The 24001-nt window shown below is 41.2% G+C and overlaps 1 protein-coding gene across 1 annotated transcript in view; it reads right to left on the bottom strand.

Annotated features, from left to right (window-relative positions):
- The window catches only part of LOC307034948 (kin of IRRE-like protein 3), a 154770-nt gene that overhangs the window by 44095 nt on the left and 86674 nt on the right, over positions 1-24001 (bottom strand). Inside the window, exons 2-3 of the mRNA XM_079673871.1 lie at positions 16062-16211; positions 10372-10521 (exon numbers count right to left, since the gene is read on the bottom strand). Of these exons, the coding sequence (XP_079529997.1) occupies positions 10372-10521; positions 16062-16211 (300 nt within the window). The remainder of the gene's footprint in view (positions 1-10371; positions 10522-16061; positions 16212-24001) is intronic.

Here is a 24001-nt window from a genome sequence, read left to right as displayed (position 1 = left end):
CATGATTGGAAAGAAGGTTATTATGAGTTGGATCCATGCTGTCAAGCAGCACTGAGATGAACGAGAACAGAGAGAAATGTAATTGGGAAACAGTTTTATACATTTAAAGACAATAAGTATAAAAGAGCAATCTTATGGCAGACATAAAAGAAAGCGTAGAGCCGGATACAATATTGCATACAGTGTTCTACATTGTTCCATCTTCATTTACATATTGTTGTCACTTGACATAACTCATTGTCAATTCATATTTGCCGTGAATTTGTTTAAGAAAAAATTAAGCACCTCAAGTTTTATATCAGACACAGAAAACTGAATTCACTTTAAGGACATTATCATATAGTTATAGTTATATAGTTCAACTTTAAGACCATTGCCCATACAGTATGATCAAAATAATGTGTGATGTCATGCAGAACAAATGGAAAAAGCACATTGAGATTGGTCTCCTTCAGAAACATTGCACACCAGCTTTTAGTCACAGACAAGCTGATTTTAGTATTTTAGTGCGTTGGTAATTAGTGCACTGGAGTGGCATTTTGGTCTTTCACACTTATGACTAATCATTTTGCCTTACAAAAATTGTACATAAAAATACAAGGAAAATATGTGCTTGTCCAATTTATCAGGCTCAACCAACAGTGCCACATATTTGCAATGAGTAAGGACTGGATGAGACATCTGTGGGCACAATGACGTCTGGAATCTGACTAGAACAGACTAATAACTCTGACCTGGACCAGTGGCTCTGCAATATTAAAGAACATTCCCACTGAAGACACTATGGTACAAAAGTGTTTGAAATGCAGTGTTAATTCTGGCAGGCTCACTTTCATCTGGTGGTCATTATTATGCGTAGGGCTGGGAGAGGTAGAGGAATCTCAGGTCAGCACTATCCCATCAGACAACAGAGTGCTGATGTAGGCAATGAGAAAGACTCTTTGTGAGAATGTGGTCACCTTCTGGTCCTCTATCAGCAATCGGAAACAAGGTCAAGTAGAACATATTAGTTTATTCCTATGCTCAGCTTAGAAACTACCGCATGGTATGCAAATGAGACAGGGGGCATGTAAAAAGCAATGTGAGTCGGGAATCTCAAACAGCTCTCACATTTGTCAATAAAGGGGATGAACCAAATGGGAAGCTCAATGAAAGCACTGAGACAGTTGATTGCAGAGATCCAGCGTTATTGGCTTGCTGTCAGTGCTCTCTTGCACACAAGACTGAAACATTAATTAAATGCCACGCACATAAGGCGGCCACAAAATGTTTTTTTTTTATGGAGAGAGGGAGATTAGAAAGGACTGATAGGACAATGACTTGACGTGATCGTATTGCTTACAAGGCTCAGAACTCTCAGAGAACGAGAAAGCTGAGGCCTCTGTCATCTTTTAATTTAAGGGATGTATTCCTCTTCCTCCTACACACATATTAGTACATAGGTGTCTGTGAACAGGCGTGACAGGGTCAGAAGTTGACACCTCTAATGAGCGTGGATGAAAGGTTGCATCGTTGCACACTGTTTGCAGTCACCATCTGACCTTTAGAGTCTCAGTTGTCTACCATTATTCACCGATATGTTTTTCTACTGAGAGATGTCAGAGCAAGACGAGTTTATGATAGTGTGCATAGTGGAGCTTCATGGCAGGGAGGTCAAAGGCAGACCAAACAGAGCACTGCTACATGTCCAGGTCATGTCCCTATGGAAGGCCACCTGCCAGCAACACGCCGAGATTGAATGGTGAACAGACAGGAAATATAATGGACATGCCTTGCTACCTCCATCCTGCAAACATACCTTTGTATCTCGCTGTCCACTATTATGTCTTACTGTATGTGCAGGGTGACAATGTGGATACAGTTTGTGACAGCCTTGACTGAAATCTTGTTTTTGGTGAAAGTAGCACAAGGCTCTCAGCGTGTGCTCCATTGGCATCTTTTTGAAATAACAACCATTAAAGAGCACTGAAAAAAGGCTCACAAGAAAGCAAATTGGTTGCACATTAAAGGTGGGGTAAGTTTGAGAAACCGGCTCGAGATACAATTTTTGTTATATTCCATGGAATGCTCTTAACATCCCGATAGGAATGAATATCTTAAATGCTTTGACAAAAAATCCATAAAAAAATGTCATCTGTGGAAGCCGTGGCGCTGTAAAAAGCTCGACCAATCATCTGAGCCGGCCCGGCTAAAATAACTGGATGGCCGACCTGCCTGTCAGCCTTCCATCTGTGCACAAACTTATCTCGTGCCCTCATTGTTCATGTGCGCGTGCGTGTGCGTTGGAGGAGGGTCTCTGTAAGGAAGTGTATTTTCAAATTCTAGCACACTCAAGCTGGCTTCTCCAAAATTACCTACCCCACCTTTAATAGAACAATATTTGAGTAAAATAGGAAACCTTTATCCCCTGGGTATTGGCAGGTGAATGCCTTTATGTCTGCTGAGGGAATAGAAGGATTTGACCGATAACCCAACATTTATTCAATAGGAATGAATAGGGAAAAAACTCTGTTAAATTGATATTTTAGTCTTTATCTGAGATCTCCCACTGATCCTGCCTTATGACTGCCAGGTCTGACAGTTAATACAGAGGCCAAGCCTTGAACTTGAATCAGCCATCATCATTACTGGGCTGTTTGCAAACTCGGCAGTCCCTAATGGTTCTAAATTAGCTCTTTACTGCAGCCATTCGATGGACTTGGCATAAGTAGTGTGGTCAGTGGTACAGATTGATCGCTCCTCTTTAATTACAGGCTGACTCACTGCAAACCCTGTTCCTCTCACTACTTTCTTCTTGGGGATAATAATGTAATCTCTTTCAACACTTTCACAAATTTGCATTCTCCTGCACGGGCAAAGACACCGTCGGCATGCAAACGCACACACACAGACATTTTTCAGTTATTAAAGGTTTGATACAAATCAAAGATAACTGATAACAGCCACAAATGAGTTTTTTCTTGCGTGTCTGTATTACTCAAAGATGTTAGATGTGTGGTTTTACTAAAGACTTAAAAAGGCCCTATGCCAGTTCATTACTTTAATCCTTGATAGAGTTTGTTGGGTTTGACCCACAAGTTCGGTAGGTTTAAAGCTCCAAGCATTCATTTCTTTGTTTGAGGGAGAAATCCAATTGGTCTGTTAACCTCATCCCTTTGAGCGGTAATTCAACAATTTAGTTTAAAGGCTACTTACATTTTATGGAGGGCCGTCATCTCCACCAAGATAAAACTTTGTTTATGTATTTGTAGAAATCTACGAATGCTAACCCTATCTGATTTTAAACCCCACCTGGGTCACCTTAGCCAAAAAGAGTAGAAAATACACAGTGATGTCAGAAAGCCTCATTGCAGTGAGATCATTTACTTTTACTGCATAATCAAACATATCCATAAATGGGACCAAGGCATATTGATGTGTAATTAACTCAACAGTGCAAGGCCGTAAGTCTGTCACCTCCAAGAGGGAGCTGTGTAAACCCTGGGGGTCATAAAGCTGCCTCTTGTGCCTTAATATATATGAATTCCCCAAACACTGAACATAAAACTTGAACTTATGTAAGGGGACGGTGACATAATGCGCTGGAGTTGGCTGAAAAGTCCACTTCAGTCTGGGAAAAAAAATTGTTATTGATGGTGGACCTGCTGGGTTTTCCATGCCAAACCAATATTGGGGAAACTTCTAGAAAGCATCAGATGAAATCCTACCTGCATCCTGGCTTTCCAGGAGCACGAGCAAGGGGAGAAAAAGCAATTTAGAGGTGAATGAATGAGATAGGGCTCCTCACAAGGAGGCAGGATGGTGTAAGGAAGGGGAAGCTTGCAATGTGTAGCTGCTGTATAGCGCTGTGCTTCAGCAGACGTGTCCTGAACAACAATGAGCTTCCTGACTTGCCTGTCTATTCCGGAAGAATGCCTGCACGGGCCGCCTGTCACCCCATTGCGACAGCTTGCAGAGTTTGTGATAGATAGATCAGGGGGGGGAAAAAAGACAAAAAGGAGAGTAGACGAATACCCAACACAGGTGGATACAAGAGACACGCGTGGCTCACTAGCCCAAATCACCGGCCCTCCTCAAGTGCTGTCAGTGTACATCTGTTTGAAAGCCAGACGATACCTGAGCCATGTGTTGCACACACATGTACACATGAAGAACGATGAGTATGAGTGAATAAATGAAAGAAAGGTGAGAGAAATTCGTAACATAAACTGGATCACAGATGGCAATCACAAACAGAGTGACAGACTGTACAAAACGTATACAAAAAATACGTGAGTGCTGATTTGTATGTGTATCCTACCACATAGGGAAGTAGTGAGAAAAATAGCTAATCGAATTGAATTTAATGATTTAAATGCTGGGGTATACACAGACCCATTTTGAGTGTAGTAAAACACTTTTATCAATGTTATGGTTATGTTGGTGTCATGATCTACGGAATGACCGGTGCCAAATAAAGTGGAGCGATGGAAGGATGAAGATGAGATGAGAAGTGGGGAGATGCCAGAGCTGTCAGGAACATGTAGAGCCTGCTCCTTCACATCGCAGCCATGTGCAGCCCGAGAAGCTGCTCTCCCCAGATTGGGAGGGTGCTGACATCACCGCTCACCACCCGGCTGCGTTACAGTATATCGCTATATACCTATGTGTGTGTGTGTGTGTGTGTGTGTGAGACTGTGATGGTGGGAGGCAGCGAAATTGGGATTCGGGTTCCAAAAATAACGCTTATTGCAAGGTTCTGCCAATTATTAGCCCCTGTGGTTCTACATTTTCCCCGGATGCCAATCATTTCTTCGTGAACAATTACAGTTCGCTGAAGAAAAGACTATTTACAATGTAGTGTGAGTTCAGATCTGCTCAGCACCTGTACACAGTTGGTAGCGTTGTTTTGCAGAGCACAGATGTATCAGCGTCATTTCTCCTCCTTCTGTTGAAATACCGAGGATTAAATAAATATCCTACACAGAGTCTGTCTGCCATAATAACGCACCTGCTCACAACCACTCTGATATCATAGATGTACTTATCTCTCCATCTTCTCTTTCAGACAAAATGGCAGAAAAGGCAGCGCAATTTAAGTCATATTTCCTTCCAAAATGACTGCCGTTTAAGACACCTTATCTCTCACTATGCTTCCGCTGAGATGCTTGGCTAGACCTAAATTAACTTTTGAAAAAGACAAATTGGTTACTTACACGGGAGGCTTTAAAGCTTCTTTCTTGAGTGTGTCTGAAATTGGCTCTCACACACATGCGCTACACACACAGCGCCAACGGCACCACTCAGTAAGAGGGATATGGTAGGACTTCTAAATGATGACATAAAGAAAAGACAACCCCAAATGACTGTATGTGAATGATACGACACACAACCCTAACCCTAACCTAGCCCCCCGCAGGGAAACACCCTGAAACAAGCCCTTTAATAAAGTGTTTTTAAACATCATCCGAGGCGTGTCCATGTCTCACCTGCAGCCCCTCTCTAGACCTCGGCCTGGGTTTTTAACACTTTTAGGGACACGTGGTTAACTTTATTTTAAGATATTTCCCCTCCCCGTGTGCCTACTAACCTGTGTGTATTTTATATTACATTTTACATATTTGTTTTATATTTTACATATTGTTTGATGTGATTTTTATTACCAGCACTTATTTGTAAAAGCACTTATTCTACTAAGCACTTTTATCTATGTATTTATCATTTGTTCAGACTCATTTTACCTGCATGCCGATTTTAAACAAAGTCAACCTCGGTACTTTTAGCCAGATGTTTTTAACCCACTTACCAGGTTTTTTACCAGATGTTGTGGGACACAGCCTCGGACAACCCACCGGGGGAGACCCCCTCTTAGGGGCAGGAGTACAGGTTTTAACCCCGCTGCATACGCTCTGTGCTTCAGCCGCTGCTTATTTCATTTAAAAAAAAATGAACACAGACCAAACAGGGCTTTTATAAACCTGTATTGGTTTTACTACAGGAGTTTTTAAATAGGTTTTTAAACAAAAAATATTTACCCGAGAGCCCGTGCACCACGCTGCGTTCCCCAAAACCCTAACCCCAACTCAACAGCACACTGACTCCACTCACATACAAATAAAAAACAATATAACGATAATAATAAACATAAAATGCGTTCTTTGCATAAGCTTTTTTCCAAGAAACAACAACAATTGCACTCATAATTATTTTGTCAGTCCTGACACTAAACAATTTTTTTTTTTAGCTCTTTTTTATTTTACTCTTAATCCTGCCCTCGATGTCCACCCCCGTTACTAAAGGAATGACAGAGTGATCTTTGAGGAACAAATGAATTCAGACTTGTCCACACAAAAGGCTGATTCAGCTTTGGCAATTTGGAACGATAATAACAAAAGATACCCTTGGGCTTTTGTGTGCATGCAAATTGTTGCTGAAGCAAGTGTCCAAAAACATTATCTTGCAGGGACGGGAACACAGATTTTGCACAAGATGACTCATTCAAATCATGGCATCAATAACATTTGTCAAAAGACGAGCATCACACACTGTGTTTATGAAGGCATGTTTGTGGAGGGTCTTTACGTTTGAACCCCTGCCACAACTATTCATACACCTCATTGTATTAAGGAACCAAACATGGGTTTAAATGTAACGCTAACAAAATTGCATTCTTGGAAGAGAACATACACGTAAACAATACTTTCGTTCTATGAGTGTGACTCTGAACCTTCCACAGTATAGGTATGTTATAAATACAAATTGAAACATTGGCAATCTTTTCAGCGAGAATTTGAAACTTTACTTGTATTCTGTTTTTTATTTTGCTATATGCTGCCCCAGTAATGACATTTACAAAGTCTTTATGGAATGAATACTTCAAAGACAGGTATCTCAGACCCTATGTTCTTCTTTTAGTGACATATTTTCTCCTGAAGTGTCAAGCATTGTAATTCTTCTATGTTTTCTGAAAGGAAGCTTAACTTCTCAAAGCATTGCCCAGATTCTGGCTGATCTAAATAGCATGGTCAGCAGAATGACCTTCATGACACTGTGCTGGGCAGAGCCGGAACCGAGAGCTATAATTATACAGTTGATTAAAAATGCAATATGAAGATGAACCAAGCTTCTCACCCACACTTGCCCTTTGGAAAGCAACACTTTCCAACACTATCAGGATAAAGTGAAACACTTAGATGAGTGTCAATGAGTTTACCTGCATTCAAATGATGGTGACAGCAGTTCAGCTCTAATTCATTACTTGAGAATGAGTCATCTTGCCCACTTACTATCTGTTGTGTTTATATCTGATGAACTGTATACCTGATGAGCATTACAATGCACCAATGAGTTCATAAATGGCACCACACTTCATCATGACACCTTTTCCTTTTTGAAAAAGACAAGACACCTCAGAGTAGCTTTTCAGCCAAATACCTAAATCAAACAGCGGTGATCTCCTTTCCCTTTGTTCTAGTGGTCCCCAACCTCAGGTTGAAAGATTAGAGCAAAGGTCTGGAGCAGTGCCAACTTGCTGCAAGGGATATAATTAGCCCCAGGGGGCTTTTTTGGACCTGAAACCCTCTTTTCCCTTCCTTCATAACTAATTCACAGGACCTTGGTTCTCCTTTGGCATCTAAGGGTAAGCCTGCAAGCCACGAAAAGAACGCCTGGAAGGGTTAAGTTCACCGTCCAATCTCCTTCCTGAGCTTTTTAACCTGTTTGCAGACGTGTTAACTGTTTTCTCTTTAATTGCATTACTCTTGTACTTTGAGTATTGGCTGAAATTAATGAAAGTAAAACCAAAGCCTTCGTTACTTATTACAGATTTTCTTTTTGTTAATGAGCAGGTCAGGTTATTTTTTGCTGCTTCTTTTTCACCTTTCAATTAAAAGTTGAACAAAATCACCAAAAAAAGAAAAGTTAGAGTATCGGTTATTTGGCAGTGATAAAGCCATTTGTCTATGTGTTAGTCAATATTTATGTTATGTTATTTCAGAGCCTATTAAAGTCGAGTGGAGAGACGTTCCTCCGATATGGCACATGGTGGAGTTTGGGCTGTTATTGAGTTATGGAAGATGGAAGAGAGAGTTTTAGATTTATTCTGCTGTCAGAAGGGAGGCTGCGTATATACAGTACGTGTGTGTGTGTGTGTGTGTGTGTGTGTGTGTGTGTGTGTGTGTGTGTGTGTGTGTGTGTGTGTGTGTGTGTGTGTGTGTGTGTGTGTGTGTGAGTGTGTGTGTGTGTGTGTGTGTGTGTGCACTGGTCGGTGGGTGTGTAGGCTAAGCATATTGTGTATATGCATATGTATTTGTGTGTACTTATATATACAGTTTATGGTGTGTACCCATAGGTGTGTGGCCGTAGCTGTCTTCCAAGTCGATAGACACACTCTGTCACCACTGGCAAATAATTGACAGCTTGGATTTTGCAGTGACAAGGGCCTTGCATATATTTCCTCCATTACCTTGTGTGTGTGTGTCAGCCTGCAGTTCTTCCTGGCAGCGCACTCAGGAGTCAGCTAGCTCGGCAGGGGATTAAACAAACACCTTCTATTTGGGATTATGGGGAGCAATGATGAACTTGTTCACCCTCAATCAGCCAAATAGGTCGAAAAGGCTTCCTCATTCTCATTGCTGATTGGTTACTTAAATAGAGTAAGGCCAACTACTGCACTTCCTGATGTTGTACATTGCTATCGGTCCAAAGTCAAGCATTTGAAAATAATTTGTGTCTTTGTTTTAATTACTTTGAGTAGTCAAAGTAGTGCTTGCCAAATCAGGAAAGCGCAGTGTCAAAGGGATTAAAAAAACAAAATCAAGAATTATTTTCATCCGCTGTATGGCAGCTGTTCACTCCTCGATGAATTAAATATATGTGTAAGAAAAAACTCCCAAGGACGCTAAGGAACATTGTCGAATCCTACACGTCGTTGCATTTAGTTTAATGGCGGGATTGGGGACTGTGGAGTAATAAACATCTACCAGTCAGAGGGTCAGCAGTTCAATCCCACCCCCTGCAGATAACATGGTGAAATGTCCTTAGTCAAGATACTTAACCCCAAATCGCTCGTGGTAGGTTGCTTCTGATAAAAGCGTAAACTAAAAAACGCAATAAACTGATAAATACATTGCCAAATAGCTCAATAAAACTCGGGAACACACACAATGAATTCTTCTGCGGTTGATCAGGCGGCAAAGTTTCCTTGGAAAGCTTGATGACAGAGCTGCCAAACTTTGAAAGATTTCAACGAGTATTTTGAAAGACGGACAGTAGTGGAAGGAAGGAAAGTGCAGTAGCATTTCCAGCCCTCTGTAGAAGTACCCATAATTATTCACTCATATCCATTTGCAGGGGGCCTGGCCGCCAGAGAAACGTTACGCTGCAATTTGTCTTCCCCTCTCTCTTTTTTTTACCCTTGCTGCCTTCTCCCCTACAAATCGTTAGTTTCACTTTTCATTAGGCTGGATCAATAGGGCGGATCAGTCGCTCGTGGCAAGGCTACTGCATGGCAGACGCCGCTCTCTCTCCAATCTTTTTCTTTCTCCCAATCCCTCTTCCCTTTTCTTCTGCTCATTGTCATTGACTCTGGGCTTTTTTTTCAGCACTCCTTCAGTGAGGGCGCTTGTGAGAGGCAGCAGAAGACAGAAAGCAGCAGGAGGCTTCGGGGCCCCAAGTGACGTTAGCCGACCATTGCACTTTTTCTACCCGGTAAGGCAGAAATGGATAACCCAATAAAGTAGAATTAAGAAACAGTAACCTATCAACATGTAGTAATAATGAAATGGAGGCTGTGTGCAGTGGAAGGTAATGAACATAGTAAGGGTTCTCTCATGTTAAACCTTATTGACACTGTCGGCCAAATTGGAAACATTAGCATTGCTTTCATTCCTTTCTGATGGTTTTGATACAAAACACATCTTTTGTTCTCAGGTTCTACTTTTGATATTTGATGATGTTTTGAGTAAGACTGCATGTGAACACCTGCGTTTTTAGTGTGCCTCTATTGATACTTGGTGTGCAATCGAAAAGCGAACAAGGACACATACTGTACACTTTTATTGTTCTGAAGCACCACTCCAGCTACGGCCTTTTTAGTACTTCTGTCCAGCGTTTAGCCTGGAGAGTGTTGATTCGGCATGAACAGTTGCTTATTTTGCCGTTTCCATTGAGAACACCTGGACGTTATAGTCACTATCAAACAAAACATTGCTTTCCGTATTGATTCTGGTAGCATAATCATAATATAATAATATAATGCAATAGTCAATGAGAGTGAGAAGTCAGTGACGCCAGTGAAGCCTTTGCCATGAGTTGTTTTACACTTCAGGGATCGGGGGTGGATGGCGCTGGTACATTAGTGTTGTTTGGACTGTGTGTGTGATGTGGACTCACCGAGCACAGTGAGGCGAGCAGGACTGGACCTCATGGCAGCCTGGACAGCCTGGCACTCAAACACAGCGTCATCCATCAGCTCCACACGCTGGATCCGCAAATGATGCTCTCCTGAACCGTGGTCGCCAATCACTGTGTAACGAGGATAGCCTGCAGCGCAAACACATTTGTTCATTTTAATCACATCCAAAATCGAAACATGACTCATTTTCCAAATTTGTAAGCTTTACACAATTATGGCATTAACAAAACACCACAACAACTTCGATGTACTCTCAAGTAGGCTTTATGAAAACATGGACGTTACTATCAAGTTGCATATGTTTACTGGCAAACACATTTTAATTTGCAAACACATTGAAACACACAATATTGGAATGAGTTTTTGCGTGTACCGTAATTGCATCTGCATAAGCACAACATACAAACATTCACTAGGTGAGTATACTAACTTAATAGGTAAGCATATTTGTGATTGTTTATTTTCTAATTTATTCACAACGCATCCCCATACAAGATTAATACACAAATAGTATAATCACTTTTTTTTTAAAGCACTCCTGGCAATGCTAATGAGCGGCTGCATTCTGCAGAATGATGTTTTACTGCAGCCATAAACAGGAACAGCTAGAGTTTGAGTTGTTTCAGCATTGCTCTGAAATGATTCATAGCTTAATAATGCAAGAAAGCAGAGCAATTTCCAAGAGACCTGGGCATTTTACACAAGTCAAGCGAGATAGTTTTAACGATATCCCCCTAACTATTATCGAAATATGCATTGCGAGTGTGTTGTGGAGTGCGTCCCTCCACCGGGGCAAATAAGCAGGAAGAAGAGTGTGTTTGACTTGAGAGCTTTATGGGGTATTTCTCATGCTTTTAGAATTGCTTGTCTCCGAAGATCCCTTTTCTTTTTCTTTCACTCCATCTTTCGAATTATTGGTGATACAGTATGTACAAAGAAATCTAGAATGTCTGTCATTAAATATGTACTCCAAAAAATGTTACATATTCCCAGAAAATAAAAGCTTTTTTCTCCAGCGTTCCTTAAGTAATTGAACGATGATGAAGATAGAGGATAGGATTGGAGACATTTTTACAGTAGAACAAGGACAGCCTTTTAACGAACCCTTATTTAAACTGTGTGCTTTGTAAAAGAAAAAGTCAAACTTTGGACACATGCCGTCTCCTTTCAAAAAGGACTGTCAGTATTCATCCAACTGTTGGGGCACTGCCAGCAAATGTTGGGGAGAAAAATATCGATATTCCAGTAACAGCTATCAAATGACTCATGTTCACTTCAGAGATCCCCAAACACTCCAGTCTTTCACTGTTAAGGTTTGACAAGCTGGTTATATGTGTTAGCGCCCACAAAGAACATAAGAGACTGGGCAGCCTTGTAACAGTTTTTTAAATCCTTGAGGTTTTTTCCTGCAAAAACCCATCGTATGCTCAAAGTCCAATTACCGGCTATTGCTTCATTGAATCCAGTTGCCTTTAATAGAGCATGAAGTGGGCCTCGTTTTGTGCTGGTGGGGTGAGTTACAGCCGATTAAGCCACCCTTTGCATTTCATCTTCCTACGAGTAGCCTTTAATCTTAAGGGTCTATACTGTGGGAGGACAAAAAAACTGCCTAGACATACACATCAAAAACTGTGGGTAAAATAAAGAGGAAGGCAAAAAGCTGACTGAGAGTTGGAAGCTGCAGCAGGGGATGTTTCAGGGGAAAGACAGACAGGTGATACCATAGGCGCGTTCACACCGGAGTACTTTTCCCGTTTAGTTCCGTTAGTACCCCTTATGTCGCGTTCACACCAAAAAGAGTACTTACTGTAGTGACGGGAACTTTTACCCCCATTTTTAGTGCCTGCTGAGAGGTGGTACTATCCTGGGGGAAAAAAAGTGCCCCAGTTCTGATTGGCTGGGCGACTTGCAAACCACGCCCCGTAAAACTCTGAAATGTTTTGTAGAGCCGTCATTTTATTATCCTCGCATTATTAGCATTATTATCATTAGCATTAGCATTAGCCCAGCGCACAAACGCAGAGAGACTAACTTATGGCAACACAAAAGAAAACATGGGAGCGGTAGAGATGAGGAGCTGTCGGCGTTCTGGCGATTTACTCGGAAGGCCAGTCCCCAACTCCGGGGACTTCTGGCCGGGGACTTCGGGGGGCAGTATACGCCGTGAAGTGGTTTGCGGCCTGCCAGTAAACCCAAAGCAGAAGAAGACGAAGTGACGTCAGCGGCTCATTTGCGTAATCTTCGCTCAGGGAACTTATTCCTGTGTGAACGCGATCGGCTCTTAGTTCCATAGGGGAACTAAGTGCTGGGAACTAAGTAGGGCAAAGTACTTGGTGTGAACGCGGCCAATGTCTCCATTCTCTGATTTTCACAGTACTCTGCAATATGTCCTAGCCTAAAAGGGCTTCAGTAGCTCACATCATACACAGGGTTATTATAGACGTGATCATAACTGAACGCTTCCATTAATACACTTAATAGCCATCGAGTGAACAATGCTTTCTGCTTTATTATGTTTAGAATCCTGCCCTAAAATAGAGGACATTACATTATGTGCACAAGGTCACAGAGAGAACCATTTTGCTTAAATGTTCTCAATGTTCATTGATGAGATTCAAAGCAATAATGCCATTGCGCCATTGTGGATCACAAGGGTAATGATTATTGCACATTATGAATGCTGTGACCTTGAGATGACTCCATTCTACCGAGCGAGAGCTCATTGCATGTTCCCCAGAAACACAAAATACGTCAGATGCACTTTTGTTTTTCTTGTTTTAATTGTTGAAAGGTATAAGCAATGTAACACAAACAGATGATCTGGCCAATTATCTCATCTGTGCCTCTGGCAAACTAAGAACATTTTTCGCCGTGTGAGGAAATGGGCTCTGCTCCAATTTCATCTCTGTGCATTAACTGGATCCAAACGGAAAAGTAATTTGCATTTGTGGCAGATAGTATCGATAAGAATATTACAATCTAATTTACAAACGACGGAAATGCAATGTTGATGTATTTCTCTTACCACACGCTCACACCTTTTTGTCAATATGATTAAAATTATTCTGGCACGCATGAAGACTGATCACCTTTGCGCATGTGCTGTGCACCTATGAAGGGCCATTGATCTTAGATCTCAGCGAATTTCAAAGACACATTGTGTTACCCAAAGCAAACAATGTAAAATAGGCCCATTAAGGAGTAATGAATCCATCAGAGGGGAATGGATTTGTCTTGAGGCTGGATCAATGGTGCACGTGCATGTGTGTGTGCATGTAGGTATACAGACACTTGAGGCCTAGTGATTTATTGCACTTACCTAGACCATGTTTCACACATTATATCTAAAAATAGGTTAGCTGCAGCTGTGAACAGGTGACCGGTGTTCAAATGGCTCTCAAGTAAGAGTGACAGTGAAGGTCTGCTCACTGACAGATTCTCTTCTCAAGAGCTCATTCCTATATCCCAAGTGCATGACATTATGTAAACAAACACTTCCCTCTCCATCTTTACCGTGTGCACATGAGAATTAACTGAAAGCTGCTTCGTCTGTTCGCACCATCACCATGCGTACCAGATACGTTCCCCCGCCATGCATATTCATGACATTGATTGGTATGTTCTGAGCGGTTGTGGGGCTACTTTGCTTTCCTTTAATTAGAGTGGAAACGCATGACACAAAAGGGGAATGAATAGAACAACGCGAGGACAGATAGGAATCATTGGCTTTTGTGCCGTGATTCCTCGCACTGAATGGTGAAAGAGTTCTCTTGGTTTAATCACTTTTCCTGTGAATGGACACAGGTCCCGGGGCGTGGAACACCGTTGCCGACGCAGCTTCTTTCTATGAACAGCCGAGCGGACCTATGTTATTGAAATGCTCCATGCAACATTTGATTCGTCGCACTTTTTTTATGTATACAGCTGCCACTTTCCTTTCATTGTGTACGTGTTGCATTGGATGTGCCTTCACTCGTTTACTGCCGCATGCATTGCTTGTTTATGTAGGCAGTGATAAAAAGGACAGCTGTGGAGCACCTTATTTAGAACAAGTGTCATCCGTCTCAATAGAAGGCACTCAGCCCCCTGTCCGTATCATAGGGTTGATTTTAGCAACCTATCTTTTCAAGGCAGCCAGCTATTCCTCCTCGTTCTAAACCCAGTGCACTTTTTCAAAAGATGTAAGGGAGAGGGATCACCCTGACTCTACGCGGTGCCCTCGATTATTCAACCAAATAATAAGAGGAGAATAAAAAAAGGTCAGGATCACTGCATTCTTGTTGCTTACTGTCAAACTCTTCAAAGACTTGTTGATCTACTTTAATTTTCTTGTCCGTAGCGACACAATGTTGTCTTTGTTTTGTTCCATCCTTTTTGTGTTTGGCCGACGTTGAAATGAGAAATCATCTTGATCGTCTCGTCTTGTTAAATCAATAAATATAAGAGGATAAAAACATCTCTACATCTCTGCCATGCTCTGACCCTAAATAAATGCTGTCTTTATTCCTTCCACTCTCTCTCAGTCTATCTCTAGCAATCATAAGTACTCTCCCTGTCTGCTTCTTTTTTTTTTGTCAAAGGAGACTCGCAGACTGCAGGACCATTGTTTACTGCAACCCTTCAGTCTCCCCTGGGCCTGATAAGAACCTGAAAAGGGAATAGGATGGCTTTACTAGGGCACTGTCAGCCACTGAGGTTTAATTACACACCGCATAGGCGACTGTGTGATTGTAAAAGGTCAGAGGGTAGAAGACCCCCAATCTCACTTGAAATACCGATCTAATCATTCATGATCAAAAGAAACCTATGTTTTTCAAGAAACGGCTGCAGTTTGGTCGTTTCGAGTGTGCCTTGAATTGCAATTACTCTTGATTTCATTATGGGTCACAATCGGCTGGTATGTGAGGCAATTAAAAAGCTCAACAACAAAGGCTGTGGCATTAAAGAGTGAAGCATCCTACTGTGTGTAGAGTGCTGTGTACAAATGGATCTCTTTTTCGGAAGAATGTAATGATCATTTCAGTAAATGACGCATGGGTACTACGCTTTTATGGGTTTTCTCCTTCAATAGCTCAGTGATTCAAAGGTTGTAAATGTTTATTTAGAGGAGTGATGTGTTTCTTTGAAATGTGTGAAGGTCATGAATATACATTAAGTCTTTACTGATGGAACAACAGGCTACTAAATGACAGTGCAGTAGTCACTTTGACTCCAAATTAAACAATTAAGGCAATTATACACGAGGTGGGGTGTAATTAGAGGATGCCAGCTACTCTTCAAAAAGCCATTTAGCAGCCTGAAGCATCAGAGAAAGACCGGTGCCACTATTGATTTCACATTTTACTCCGATTTTTGTGCTTCTCTGCCAAACAAAATATAACAGATTTAGCGCTGCATCAAACACATTGACGTACATTATTTTTTCATTCTGTTCGGTAGTTTTGGAATATAGCTCATGATGTTTCACATAACACTCCCAATGTCATATGTCTAACTATGTCTTTAGACATTTTGTATCTCTCTAGGGAGTGATATATTAAGTGACATTTGAGGGCTGTAGATAACAAAAAGTGGGCATTTGAATATGACAGTGCATTTATTATTGGACACTGAAGGTGATGGAGAAATAAATGGGGACATGCTTAAGGTGATAAATGCTGTTACTCACCAGCGAGGTCTCTGCCAACTCCCAGCGCCAGGCCATCTTTGATCCATAAGACAACGCCATGGTACCCGGGGATAGTGCATGGTAACGTCACAGGCTGGCCTGCCACCACCACTAAGTCCTGGGGCTGCTGGGAAAACATGGCCTCAGCACCTTTGGAAAACAAAGAAAAAGAGACAAGTTAGATTCGATAAAATCCTCAGGAAGAGTGCTAATGCTGCAGCACATTCCCCTAGTGGCCAAACACTGGAACTACAACTTTGGTGTCAGTCGTTTGCCATATATTTTTCACCACCTAGAATGAACCCTTTCATATCCGTTATTCAAATTATTAGGTCTTAAAAGTTGTAAAATATGCTAAAATCCCATTTAAGAGTCAAGGGTGGCCATGATTGATGGAATTGATTAGGTGCGTGGCTTTATGAATAATAATAATAATAATAACAATAATAATAATAATAGATTACATTTGTATAGCACCTTTCACAAGGCCGCTTTACATGGTGAACAAAAAAACAAACAAACAAAATAAAGTAAAACATTTCATAAATAGCAGTAGGAGTGGAAGCAGGGGGACTGTGATGGGTTAGGGGTCAAAGGCCATGGTGAACGGGTGAGTTTTTAATGATGACTTGAAGATGTCAAAGGAAAGTGCCATGCTCTATGGATCAAATTGATGCCGAACACCGCTGGCAGATTGCTGAAGCATCACCATGACATTGTTATACTTTTGTTCTCGTGTCAGGCTGTTTTGGCTTCATGCACCACTGAGTAACTTTCATAGGAACGTACGGGGCCGCATCACCAACGCTGTATCCAGTTCTCTTTATACATACATGGGTTCGACCCATTTAAATCACTACACCATTTCAATATAACGGGTGGAAAAGGACATCACTCAAGACCAAGGAGGTGAATCAATGTGTCTTTACAAACACCTGCTCTCAACATTTCAAGTGTTGCATGATGGGAAAATGAAGCGAAGTGCACCATATGCACGCATTTCGACCAATTTCACTCAAAGCTCTTGTCAGACTCACGTTGGAAGAACCCTAAAGGGTGACATACAAACGTGGCACATTCTTTCACTATTCATGATAGGGAAACAAGATACTGTACACAAATCTGAGGTGTCAGCGCAGCGCCGGGACTGAAGCACGGGCAAAGAGACAGCCGTCACAGCTCAGCTTGGTTCATTTATGAAAGATGTCACTGTAGGGATGGGCTGGGCTCTTACACACCACCGCAGATAACACGATCGTGTCTGCCAACACTGCTTTAGTGGCATACATTAACTCCAGCTCACACCCATGTATTCCAACTGTGCAACTGCTATTAGCTACACTCCTCCACCGTGTGTTCAGGCGGAAAGTGGTGTGCAGTGAACTCCATTAGAGGCAGAGGGTGTGTTAATGGGGAGGGGGTACAGTGGCTGGTGAAGAGGTGCGGGTGGTGCTGTGGATCAGAGTGAAGAGTACAGAGTGGTACTGATGTGTAGTTAGGAACACTGGCAGGCTGCCTGTCAACTAAAGCCTACACACACATATACACACTGACATGCATTCATGCAGGCGCAGTCTGATTCGAGAGCGTGAACTGCAGCAAAGGTTTAAAAGTGTCACTTTCTGCCTCGCACTCTACAGAGACAGTTTTGTGAGCAGCTGTTTCTTTTTTTAAACTTCTTAGATCCATCGCTGGGATCAGAATGTCTGCCTCGTTCTTGAACAACTTATTCTCTGTCTATGTGCACCAACACAGACACACTATTATGCTTTTTTTCAAACTTAATCCTATGCAAATAAAAAGCTGATAGAAGAATAACATGTAATGAATTACAATAACAAGCGGAACAGAGAAAGCGGAGAATGTGAAAGCGTATTTTCATCTTACAACATCTTTGTATCATATTGCAGTAATCTTTTGCAGCTCTTTGTATGCTTGGTTTTATATTCAAAGGAAATTACTTATCCTATCACAGACAAGGAAATTGATTAGCTTTGTTCTACGGTTTCAAAACACACCAGAGAAAAAGATTGTTGTCATACAAGAATCTGATTTTAATTCAGTTGGAAAATGCCATTAGAATCCCCACAAGTCATTTGTCAGCCTTGAACTGAATTTCATGTGATGGATAGCTTCTTAGAGATGTAGGCAGAAGTTTTCATATTGATTCATGCACTCTCCGTTCTCACACCAACACTGCACTACACACAGAAGGAACACACACACCTGCCACATTTTAATATATATCTATTACCAAACCAACAACAGGGAAAAAATAACATCCTGCATCTGAAAGCCTATAATGCATCATATTGGGACTCAACAGCTTCTGCCTGTATAACAAGGCCCTTCATAAGTGTGCATGTATATTGCGGGTAATGCTGGCTAGGTGACACTTTATCTCAGCATAGACTATGTTTTGCCCTTCAAACCTAGACAGCTTTGTTCGGCACTGACTGTGTTCCCACGTGAGGAGCTTATCTTGGCTGTACTCCACTACGCAGTGAGATGAAGCACGCTAACATATAGACAGCTACTCGACAGATCTCTTGGCATGTTCAGGAAAACCAATGTAAATGCCAGGGAATCTTGTATCGGCTCAGCCATGACTGATAACATCAAACGGTTCAGGCTGTGCTGTAATTGATTTAACATTGGAGGGATGTCTTTGTTGCTGCATAATTCCTACAACCTACCTTTGTCCTAGATCTGTTACCCGTTCTCTGGACTCTCTGCCTCATGTGTTAAAAATGTGTTTTCATTTTCAGATATGCTACCTATTATGCAGCTACATATTCACAGAGCATCACGGTATCAGATTGAACATTCTTGGGTGCCATTTAACTTGATGATGTGTCTTGCATTGAGGCATATTTTAGCACATCATTTGCAGTAAGACTTCTCGCTGATTCTGCGTCACACTCTGCTCTGAAACTGTTGTAAACAAAATCTGACTTCTCAAGCAGCCCCCTCAAGACATTAATTAACTGCAATCGACTGAATAACACACGTGAGCCATTACTTATAACTTATCTTGAACATTGGACGGTACTCCAAGTTTTATAATGTCTTCTGCTGCACTAACGGGTTTTCAAAGTCTAAAGAAATAAACCTGATATTTTTACCTGGGTGATTTCAGCTTGAGGGAAGTATTTTAACTAAAATGGTGAGTTTGAAGCTATGGGTATGGTGTTGAAATATGTGAACATTTTCCTACTCACGACATAATCAAGCTGCATTTTTTAAATTGCAGGATTACCATCTTTACCTATACTCAAGACTAAAAGTATGGAAGGACACAACTGAATGGCTAGAATGAATAACCCTTCAAAAAATACTCGAAAGCAAAACATGTGTGGTGGTAAGTAACCAGTTTGCTGCTTTGCATAGGAAACAAACAATCATAACATAAAAACATGGTGTGTATGGAGTAACAGAAGCCAGCTAATTTGAATTCACATGGAGATCACAAAATGGAGTTCTCAACGAAGAGGGCTGACACTTAAGAACTGGTTTTGATGCTTAAAGACACAGCTTTAGACCTTGAATGTCACTTTAGACTATCTTGATTAGGGATCCTACCTCTGCAGTATATTAAGTATTATCAAAGCACAATTTCCTTTAAAGTCTGTACTGTTGCCAGAAGACTGATATTCTAGAATGGCCATTAAAATACACCGGTGATAGAACGAATCAAAGAGGTAATTGACACCAGCTTGTACTTGTCACTTGAGCAGTTAAAAAGTGACCTCCTTCATTCAATTTAAAGCCTGGCTGAGTCTTTGAAAGGGACACCGCAATAAAGAAATTAGGTGATGTGTTTGAGAATGCTGGGGCTCACATCAAGGTGGCCATATCCATTCATCCTTCCCCTCTGCACCAAATACATCTCCATCTTATCTGCCACATTTATCCTTCACTTGGCATCACATCGTTGGGCAACAAAAAAAGAGTGCCCATCCCGGATCTAGCCCTCTACTTCACGCCTGCCAAAGTGACAACCCCATGATTCAACATTATTTTCCTAATCAAAATGTCTATGTTAGAGTTAGGCACCTCATTTTAGACTTCATCTCACACAGTAGCATGAGGAGAGGAGCGTGATTGTGCTCAGGTGCCCACGGAGCTACATTAATAATGCTTTATCTCAAATCCTGGGATTGACTCCAGTGCTTGCTAACAGAAAAACAACATAAATGATAAAATGAGATTTTGAGACATGCTATTTTGTTGTGAGATAAATTGGCCTTGACTTCAGGGTTAGGTTCTGTAAATGTGTGGGCACACAGAGCAGAAAATAAACACCTTTTGTCTGTCGCTAGAGACAGGAGTGCTTTGTTTTCTCCCTCAGCAACAGCCAAACCTCTACTAGAACTTGTCTTGGGAAATTGGCGACAATAACAGAGAAATGTTTTAATTCAGATTTTTGGATTTGCTTAATAGAGCAAAAGAAAATGAAGGTCAGCATGTTTGAGAGAAGGAAAGTCATTAGAAGTTGTTGTTTATCTTAGCAAAACATCCAATTATGATATGACTCTGGATACAGATTGGAACAATGGTTAAATTGCAATTGCGGGATACATCTTCAAGGATAAGAATTGATTCATCAGAAGACAAATATCTCTGGGTGTGCAGACATTATATAATAAATCCCAGACAAAGTTCAGTTTATAACAGGGAAAACACTTTCAATACTTTCATATATGCACATATCAAATATAAGAAAACATGTTGTTTTACATTTCTATATCCACATATCTTTATATGTATTCAGGAAAGGAAATTACAGTGGTGAACCAGACGCTTATGCATCAAATCAAAGGCTATGATTCCTGCCGCGTTTGATTGAATGCCCTGTATTTACAAAGGTGAGGCACATCTTCGATAAGGACTGCCCAGTTGTCTCAAATGAGGGGGGGAAAAAAGCACAGAGCCGTATTCACAATGTGGACCGGCACTTTGCATCGCCTAATGTTGTCATTTCACTTCAGATCATTTGTTTACCATTGGACTGCTGCCGCATTTCCACACACTCCAGCTCTATTTTCCCCTCAGCTAACTGCCCCCAATTTCATCGCTCTTTGCCAATCAGGCCTGGAAATTACCGTTACGGACACACATCCAGCCCACTTCAGAGGAATAATCAGCATGCTGTCTGTGAGGCATGAAGCCACACAGCACCAAAGCTTAGCCCAGGATCATTATCAAAAACTATTACCCCTCTGGCCTGGGCATTTTATACCAGCAATTTAGAAGCACAGGAGGGCTGGAAAATATGGGGGAGTGGGTGAGTTAGTCATTGTAGTCTGGTAGCCAATGGCAAACGTTTCTTTTTTTATCACATTGCTTTTGGTACTTGTTATTATTGGGTATATAAGTGAGGGAGAGGTTTATTTGTACATCTCAAATACTAAGGTACTGTTGCCATAGGTGATGTATGCTAGTTGGTTTTGATAAGGGTCTGCATTTAAAGACTGTAGGAATATAGGAATTGCTTGTAGATCCTATTGCAATGGCCGATGGGACCTAAGTCAAATCTACTATACCCTCCATTAGCAATGCAGGGGCTCCTACTGGTCCATTTGTTAAAAGCACACAGAGCAGATGCACTCCACAGGAGCCAGACAAGTACATTTTCCAATAGTTCTCTTTCTTTGTTGGCCTTTTCCGAGTTTTGTAAATGAATACTCAACACTTGTAGAAAGGAATCCAGCGGTGTCTTTTCTGGCCTCTAGGTTAATAAAAACCCAAATCCTCTGCAATATGGATCTAAACTGCAACTGAAACTCAACTATTATACTCCATATTTCCAGCAGACCTCCTACTCCTCTTTGACCTTCATCAGCAGACACTGATTAGTCAAAAGCCCACAACTCCAGTATGCATTATTTCATTCTCACCATACAGGTCTAATGGCCATGATTTGTGCGCTTTAATTATCTGCAGAATGATCATTAATTTGACACTGTCAGTGAAGCATGTGAGATTCATCACTCCATAAATAAACATGAAATAAGGACTTCTATCATGGCTGTGGTTATCACACTCCCATCCATGTTTATGAAAGTCAGTTTTCAATTAGTGATAAGTGCACTCTGGTAAACGTCTGAAAACAGTATTTTTGACAAATTGAAAATGGAAGCGAGCACAATTTCAGAGAAGTTAAAACGACATTAAATGAGTGTCAGAAACTTGGCAGTCATGGCCATTGGAAGTCAAGCTTCGATCAACGATGTTTTATAATCTAATGTATACACAATATAAATTCAGCAGCAATGGGTCACCACATAAGTCATCCGATGATTCTGATTATCCTTGATTGATTTACTGCTTGTTCGAGTGTAAAAAGGAAATTAGAGGGTCATGTTTTCAATACTTGGCCCATTGAGAAGCTGAAACCGTACCCTGGCATATTTCTTATCACTCATGTTTACAACACAATGCATGAAACATACAGTAGAGCCAATGCACTACAGAAACAGACACACACATTGTAGGCAGTTCTAATCTCAGCGTTAAGTCTGAGGGCATACAAACACTAACTCTGATGAAAGGGACTGAATAGTAACTTAACTCATGTTGCTGAAATACATCTGTGAAACTCCATGACTGGTACATTATGTAGTTACAAAGAAAGTAAGTCTGCACCCTCAGTCAATGCACAGGGAATGGTTGGAGTACGCTTTTTTATGAACTCAAGTCGTCAAAAATTGCCTTCAGAGTGTTCTGAAAAGAAGAAATGACTTGAGACCACGTGAAGCAAGGTCTTCCTTCAGAGGGTGAAGGAACAGCGGGAATGAAAAGGCCTATTTGCCATGATACAGCGGTACTCACTGTAACAATGGATTTAAAAAAAAATCTTTTTGTCAGATGCTGTTTTTGGCAAATTTCAAAACTGCTTTCTAAAAGGTTTTTGACGCCCTATTCCTCCGAGCAGTCAGGCTTTTGTTATATGGGCTACTGCATTCATATACAAATGTAATCCTCAGATGCAGCTGTCAATGTTACAACAATAGTAACCAATAATGAATATTTCATGAAGCTCTATCAAGCCCATTAGAGGCGACATGTATTACTATCACTCTGTCGTCCTCATCAGAATGTTCAAATCCTTTTCCCAGCCTGTCCACTTGTAAAACAAACACTGCTGTATGCAGACTGATAATACGCCAGGCCTATCTCTGCTGTGATGGCTGCCATTATTAGTAAGATTTGTCTGTGGGAATGCAAATTCATGAAGCAGGGAAGATAAACATCAGTGCTGTTGGAAGACGCCCTCTCTCACACTGTGCATTAGTGGAGCATGACAGTTGCCAAGGCATAATCAAGACGGATCGCCTCCGATGATGATTTCTAAAAATTACAAATGGCAACAGCGGGGAAGGCCTTGCAGGCATTCGCTTTATCATCAGCTATAAAGCCAGGAGAAGTGAGATTCCATGGGCTCGGAAACTGGAGTAGCAGGGGCCACAAACTGTTTATTATATCCTCCCATACTGCATCTTTTCTGGTAGTTGTAATAGGTCATCAAGACATCATGAGTCTTGGAATGGATTCTTACCTTCCTGCATAATCCCGGCGTTCGTTGCATTAACACTAGAACCGCCAAACGGGTCAATTTGACCCAGAGCAGTTTTTTATTGTATGTAACTTTTTAAAAATAACATATTAAAGTCTCCCAGTCCATGACTTTTCCTGAAAGTGTGTTATGTAGCACCCATGTTGTTAAAAATGGTCAATATGAAGTCAGATTGAAGAAATCGGCAAAAAATATTCCATTTATACCTATTTCCGCCAAGCGGGTCAAATTGACCCCACCCCTTTTCGCGCTATTGATTTTGCGTGTAAACAAACATGACGTGTTGCTATAGCAACGCCTTTTGTCTACTGCGGTTCCTTATAGATTGATCAATTTGACCCCGGTGGCGGTTATAGATATA

Source organism: Notothenia rossii, assembly GCF_949606895.1.
Source record: "Notothenia rossii genome assembly, chromosome: 4".
Classification (NCBI taxonomy): Eukaryota; Metazoa; Chordata; class Actinopteri; order Perciformes; family Nototheniidae; genus Notothenia; species Notothenia rossii.
Note: the sequence above shows the minus strand (reverse complement) of the source record. Positions and strands in the feature narration are given on the sequence as shown.